The 7,343-nt window shown below is 41.8% G+C and overlaps 2 protein-coding genes across 6 annotated transcripts in view; one reads left to right on the top strand and one right to left on the bottom strand.

The window, feature by feature from the left end:
• The window catches only part of LOC100740816 (stress-activated protein kinase JNK), a 39,616-nt gene that overhangs the window by 24,019 nt on the left and 8,254 nt on the right, over positions 1–7,343 (bottom strand). For 3 of the 5 annotated variants that reach the window (XM_033318458.1, XM_033318457.1, XM_033318459.1), the window contains one exon: positions 13–99. The exons of the other annotated variants lie outside the window; for them this stretch is intronic. In XM_033318458.1, the coding sequence (XP_033174349.1) occupies positions 13–99 (87 nt within the window). The remainder of the gene's footprint in view (positions 1–12; positions 100–7,343) is intronic. 5 annotated transcript variants of the gene reach the window in all.
• Positions 4,815–6,995, top strand: LOC100744166. Its single transcript, XM_003486131.4, has 2 exons — positions 4,815–5,336; positions 5,812–6,995. The coding sequence occupies exons 1-2, from the start codon at positions 5,322–5,324 to the stop codon at positions 6,094–6,096; spliced, it is 300 nt and encodes a 99-aa protein (XP_003486179.1). The 5' UTR covers positions 4,815–5,321; the 3' UTR covers positions 6,097–6,995.

Raw genomic sequence — 7,343 nt, 5'->3', positions numbered from 1 at the left:
GGGGCAACAACGGCGACGACGACGACGACGACGACGACGAAGCCGACGTCAACAACAGCAACAACAAAGACCACTCGTCTAGGGCACTCTCAAAATTCTCTGAAACAAATGGAAATATTTGGTTAAATTCTTCAAACGTGAAACATTTGTACTCATGGATACTGTTCGCGTTCTTTGAGTTATCGTTGATCGAAAATCCTGAATTCGAGAGAGTCCACGGTTAATAAAGCTACACGAAATATTAAAGTCCAAGCTAAGTTGGGAGACAACTCCAACTTATCGCGATGAGTACCTCGACAAGTAAACAACCACACTGCACTACATAATACTACTTCAACGATCTAAGGAAACAAAATTATCGTGCCTATGAAATACTACTTTCCGTTAGTTTTGATCTTCCATTACTATAAAGCATAGTGTCAATTAGATGTTGATAAATATTTAATATTGGAATCTTCTTTGATGAGTACATGTTTTCAAAGTTCGGTCCCAACTTTTTGGAATACTCAGTATAGGGAAGCTATTTCCTGTCGTATCAATTTACAGAAAACCAATCGTTTCCAAGCGACCGTTTTAATCTTAATTTTTATACGGTCATGGGTAGTCGAAGGTGAAAACGAAAAAGTGGTGAATGAAAGACTCTTGTCTGGCTTCTGTATGCAGTAACATGTACTTGTCTATCCAGGCCGTATCTAATTCAAGTCACTCTACGTAACCGATGTTTGAGGAAAGAAGTTCTGATATTTCAGAAACGTTTCAGAAGTTGTTCGAGCACTTTGTAATTCCTATCGTTACTTCGTAACGCTACCGAGAAACAACAAATTCAACGTACATGTACATCATGTCGTCAAATAAATTCGTGCCCTAATAATTATATATTTATAATCTCCGGTGCTCCTAATGTATTTTACGAATAATTGTATTTTAGAAATCATACCGAACTTTAAAGATTCTAAATAAAATAAAAATGAACCACACGAACTTATTAGATGATCTAATGGGTCCAATTGTGGGTTCTTCGATGCTAGTCGATCGAGGGAGGAGCAAAACTTTCGTGAAGCTATAAAATGTGGTGAAACGCATAGCGGCTAAAAAATTGACCGACGAAGCAGGGAAACGAGAACGAGCCAACAACGGCGCCAGGGTTATTTATACCGAGACGACCTTTGACGATGTCGACGGTGATGCTCAATGAAAATCTTTCGCACCGTCAACCAGACGCGGAAGAAGAGCACGCGAGACATTCTCGGTTCGTGTGGCGCCACGATGCCACCCTAAATGTCATTCCCTTGGACCACTTCGTTTGCCAGACAGCCATCGATACTCGCCCAACATCTCCTGCAAATTCCTTTGCCGCTTCTTTTCTCGATGGGTCGCCTGCTTGGCTGCCACTGGTGCGGGCGCCCCAACCACATAAAAATACCGCGAATCTGCTACCAAAATTTCCTCTCTTCAACATACTACCCACTTCCCGAACCACTGACAAATATTGCGTAACGACAATGATGCACACGAATACGCAATTGCCGCCAAATCTATTCTTATCGGGGTACCTCGTAGGCGTGTCATATTATACCTCTGGAATCGTATTCGAAACAATGACCTCGTATCTTTGATTTGTCCTACCGTGAGGTGCATAGCAATGTGACAAACGCGAAGCGTTTATGTTTTAATTAACACGCTATCCGCTCAAAGTAACGTAATGAACGCGCAACTTTTAGAAGCACAAGAAAGAAAAATGGTACAAAAAAGTGAAGCAAAATAAAAATGAGATACAACACGGTTCTTTTAAATCCTATCGCTAAAGATAAATGTCGCGTCGCTAAGCGTTAACGAGGAAAGGATGGCGACGGGGTGCGCCCAAAGAGGGAGCGAAAGATCGCGTGCCTCGTCAGCGAAAGTTCGATACTTAATTGAAACAGCCGAGTAAGCGAAGCTTTTGCTTAGGTGTACAGTTACTGTTCCGGCTATAGCCTTTCGTTCTTCTCAACAATCGTCCAGCCAACCATCCATTTCGGATTCGAACTATTCGCTTGTTATCACATCTAATATTATCGTCTTCGATGCATTTCCAGTGTATATCACATTTCGTCTTATTTCTTCGCAATCGATCAACATCTGCCATTCGGGAACAAACTACGAATTTATCACGAGGACATGATTTTTGTAAAATCGTCGTACGTGATTGTTCGCTGTCACTCGGTGAAAAACATATTATTATCACAGTAACTCTACGCACTTGTCTTTGACATTGCTAAGTTATCTACAATGGTGACATTCATCTTTTTTCGTTTTGACATCACGATACCGGAGATATCATGAGTCCAGTCGGATATCTCGAAACGCAACGAACTTTGATCGGATACGGATATAAGCTCTTGCCGAGCAAATACAAACAGAAATCGAATATCGCGTAGCTTTGCATCGCTGCAATTCCATTCCGACCAAGATCACCGTAACGTTGACTCTTTGTATTTACGCGCCCGAAAATTTTTCACAGAAACTAATCTATCGAGTCTCCATCTTCCGATACCGCCCACCTGCAATGTCGATCTCTTTCTCGATCAAGGATATACATATTTACATTTCATCGAAGCTTCCGATTCTTTCATATCCTTTTGAGTATCGATCCAAACACCGGAAATATTAAATATATTATCGGTAAATAAAAAGCTACGTATATATCCTAATAGGATCGAAATGGTTAAATAGAAAACAAACGAATAAAAGAACAGAACGCGTAAAATCGCGCAGCCAGTTGCGATTTGTCTTTCGATGACCACGTGCAGGCTATTACAGAAACATATCCACCTTGATACCCTATGCTCTACCACTATTTATAATGGGACGATGCGACCAAAGACGAGATATTAATTATCGGGATAGCGATTTATCGTTAACGCCACGACGAACTACGGCCGGACCAGATAATGTCCCTCATTTGTCACCCCGGGCTCCGACCTGATGATGATCGCTATCCTCGAATAACGAGCGTTTTGCGCTTTTCAAGCATTCTCCGGTCTCTCCTCTTTATCCCTGTCTTTGTAAACCATCATGGAAATACGAAGAGTCGAGCTGTCCCTATTCGACTTCCCAACGTAATCGCCCCAGCTGCAATTCAATTTCGTTTCTTATTTATAATTAGCCCCAGACTCTTTAGGTGAAAAAATAAAATATATATTTGTTATTCCTATTTTCCCCTTTATTACATAAAAGAGAGAAACGAGAACAATGAAAGATAAGAACTGGCAGAAAGATCGAAAAATAGGGATGTACGGTAGAGATAGTCGATAAGCGAGCGGATTCGAAGAAGGAAGAAATGCAGGAAGTAGATGGAGATGGAAAGAGGGAGGGAAGGAGGGAGGGAAAAGTGGCAAAAGAGGAGTGAAAGAGAAAGCTCCCAGCATTGTACCAATTCACGACGTTAATGCGGAGAGTGTTCTAAAGAAGGGCGAAACAATGGTGGCACTCCACCGGCTCTGATTCTCCTTTTCTACGACGCTTCGAGCAACGCTCGACGTTTCACGTTTGACGTCCGTGCATGCACCATTGCCACCACACGTGCACAGTTACGCGAGCTTAACGCTTTTATAGAATGTAGAACCTTAGTTGGCCATCGTTACGCGACCAAATCCCCGATTAAAGTACTTCCTACATTTGCACGTAACCAGATCAAAGTATAGTAAGCTGATGTTCTACAAGATATAATTTAATACGAAGACTACAGGAGATGTTTTTATTCGATAAAAATAGAAAATAGTGTACACTGCATAAATTGTTCATATATCACCAGTAATATATATTTGTGCAACTATATGTTATAGTAATACAGCATTAGAGTCAAACAGAGGAAAAACTACGATAACTTTCAGAATGGGCTAATAACTAGGAAATGTCTGTTTGATAAGTAGCCTGCCGGATTTTCAAAATTGTTATATCGCAAATGTAAAAAACGTCAGACGGTTTTCTTTTAACTAACGAGCAGAGAAAATTGAATTTCTCTCGAAGCATTAACGTAATCGAGCTAAGCCTGCGAAATATCTTTCCGCATTTTCTTGGAGCTGGCGCACGCAATGTGCTAGACGCGCTACTTAAACGTCATCGTTTCCGTCCTCTCGACGTTCATATTGCCCACTTCGCAGTGCGGTGCATCGCTTCATCGTCGCCGTCATCGTCGTGGTCGTTTCTCCGAGAATAACGAGTCAACGAGGCCTGACGAGAACGACCTTCTTGCCTTTGAGAGACTTTTAGCTTACGATTTTACAGCTTCGTGAAATCGTGCCTCGATTTCCTCGTTAAACGTTGCGAAATTTCGCTCGTTTAACGTAACGTTACTGCGTCGCCAACGAAACGACGATAAAACGTAATCGATGAACGTAACAGCGTGCATGAAGATTCGTCGAGAACATCGATTATCAGTGTAACGAAGGCATTTTTACCCAATTGAACCTCCCAATAAATAAGGATTTAACTCGACGTTATCTCCTACGGATGCTACGTTTGTCTAATTCGCTTCTTAAGTAATCGATATAAAGGCGATGAAACATTTTAAAGGTCATTTCTTTTATATCAAGGAAAGAAAAAAAATTCTTTAATTTTCTAGTTCTTGAATTTTTAAGCCTCATTAACGAGTCAGTATCACGACAGTAACGAGCCCTTCGATTTGTTCTCATTCGTCAATAGTGCTCGAGCGACTGTCAAGAGGGACTATTTAGGCTTCGTGGCCGCAAACGAGGACCAATTGGATACAAGGACGGAATAGCTAAACCATCGTCGTGAAAATTATTACGAGCGACGAGGTTGCGCGTAACGTGCCCAAATGGAATTTCAATAGGGGAACTACTCCCACTCTTTGCTAGGAATCTTTATTTCGACCTCCACAAGGTCGATCGTTCCATAGATTGAAGAGACATTGGCCCTTTGAAACTTTCTCCACGACCAAACTTCCATCTTGTATAGATCAGCGGATAGCGATATCAATGTTATTCGATGAAACACTCGTAGTCAAAAAATTACGAAGATGTTCGATCGGCCGAACGTCGAACGTTTCGGTTTGGACAATGGCCAAGGACGTGTTGCTTAATCTCGCGTCAGCAACGAAATCCGGCGAGGTTGCTCGTTCTCAATGCAGCCCCGTGACCGACAACGCCAAGAGGTTAATAATTATGCGCGATTACGCGAGGTAAACATCGGGAATCGATGCACGTAACGTCGACGCGACGTCCCGATCGAATAGGTATAAAAGGGGGCTACCATGATGTTTCGAGCATCAATCGATTTTCAACCAAGCTTGTCCAAGCATCTCCTCAACAATCTACAAAATGAAGTGCATCGCAGTGAGTAAACTTCTAACCCATTTACCGTCGGCGATCCGATTTACAATAACTGTTCTAACTAACGATATTTTAGCCTAAACTTTGTATCGTTTATCGAAACTTTGCCATAAAAATTAGCTTAGAAGTTAAAATTCGAGTTTACAAAAGCATATAATCGGTTTTAGTCCTCGCATAGTTAATTTTTTCTAGAAATGAAACAACGCATACAAAAATAGAGAATCGTTAAATAAAAATATCATGCCAAGAGATTGACGATTTAAGTGAATTTGTATTCCCTGGTTAACAGATTAAGGCTACGATTATGATTACAGTGAATGTGTATTCTGACAAATGAAACGTTCCAAGATCAAAATGCATATCTATCGACAGAAAGACAGTTCGTGAAAACACGCATCTAATCATAATCCAGCGTTAATACACATCCGAAAACAGAGGCAAACGAATGACGATATTAATGACTTTCTCACAATTCTAGGCTATCGTTTTGCTCGCTCTGGTCGGCGTAGCTTTAGCGAAACCCTTGGAAACGGAATCCATCGAACCGGTGAAGGCCGAATCAGTGGCAGCGGAAGCTGAAACCGCGGTTCGGGATAAGAGAGGACTCCTGTTGGGCGCAGCTTACACCGCACCCGTCGCTTACAGTGCAGCCTATACCGCCCCGGTCGCCTACACGGCTGCTGCCTACAACTATCCTTACGCCGCGTACACCGGCTACCCTTACTACGCCGCTGCCTACTCTGCGCCCTACTACGTTGTCTAACCATCTAACCGAACCACCTACCTACATTTCGGACCTAATCACGACGACTGCACCGATCTCGACAGCTCTGCCGAGAGCTCTCCAGACTTGATCGAGATGCATGAACGATCACGTCGAAGGGTGCCTCGCATCGCACAACACCCTAACCAAGACTCATCAACTTAGACAATATCGGCTCAAACTGAAACACAAGTGCTGAAGCAAACATAATAGAGCATAACATTCTCTGTTACTGTGAACACGCGTTGATATGACTACAAGATGCTGGCATCCTTCTACGCTTTACTAACAAGCTAAATATGCATAATTGTACGTGTACATGCATTGCGCTGTATATAAAATATGTAATAAAGTAGCAAAGCATAAAAAAGTTCTCCACGTATTTTAGCCAAGACTCAACTCCAATTCCGAATAAATTCAGAATCAACTGCGCAACAATTAGTAGGCTGTATGTAGACACTGATGTTGACGCAATTTTTTATTTTTATGAACGTAACTACTAAATTTCTGGATAACTCGCTTGACCTGGATAAATAATTAATTTGTTAGAAGGTAAACGTAAGAGACAAACAAAGTATGGAAAAATATAGCGTACCAAATATTCTCAGGCTTCTGGCCATTCCAGATAACCTAGTGACTCAACGTGTAAACGCGTCTATATATTTTACTCGCCAATTCTGCACGAGCGGTGTCGCTTTCAGTCGAATAAAGGTGAGAAGTAACTGAGAATAAAATTGGTTTCTTTTATCAGCGCTGTTTCAACCATACGTACATAGGTACTAGAAAATATGAACACGTTGCTGACATTTATTTGCTCGGCATCAAATAAATAATTCACAAGAGTGCGCGGCGATGGAAACGGTAGATTCTTTTCTTGGCTATCCACAATAACATCCATCGAAAATATATATGTCGGAGTCAGGTTGGCATTTTGAGGCGTTCAATGAACCTTTACTTACTTTACCGTAGCGGAATAACGGCGATAAGATGGTGGAGATGATGGTGGCAACGAATTCAGGTTCGATAACGAATCCACGGTCCACGGGATGACGAGTACAAACGTAATGCACGACTCGGGTAACTCTCTCGATAACTCACTTAGCAATTCCTCCAACGACTAAGTAACTAACTCGTGATCCAAGTAAAACTGCCCTTATATATTCCTGTCCCCACTTCTCGGGTCAATCTTTGTTTTTAAGGAGAGTCATATAATCATTCCATACCTCTGTCAGGTACACGTCTCTCCT

Source organism: Bombus impatiens, unplaced genomic scaffold, assembly GCF_000188095.3.
Source record: "Bombus impatiens unplaced genomic scaffold, BIMP_2.2 scf_0099, whole genome shotgun sequence".
NCBI classification, from domain to species: domain Eukaryota; kingdom Metazoa; phylum Arthropoda; class Insecta; order Hymenoptera; family Apidae; genus Bombus; species Bombus impatiens.
The sequence above is the reverse complement of the archived record's forward strand: the minus strand, read 5'-3'. Positions and strand labels throughout refer to the sequence as shown.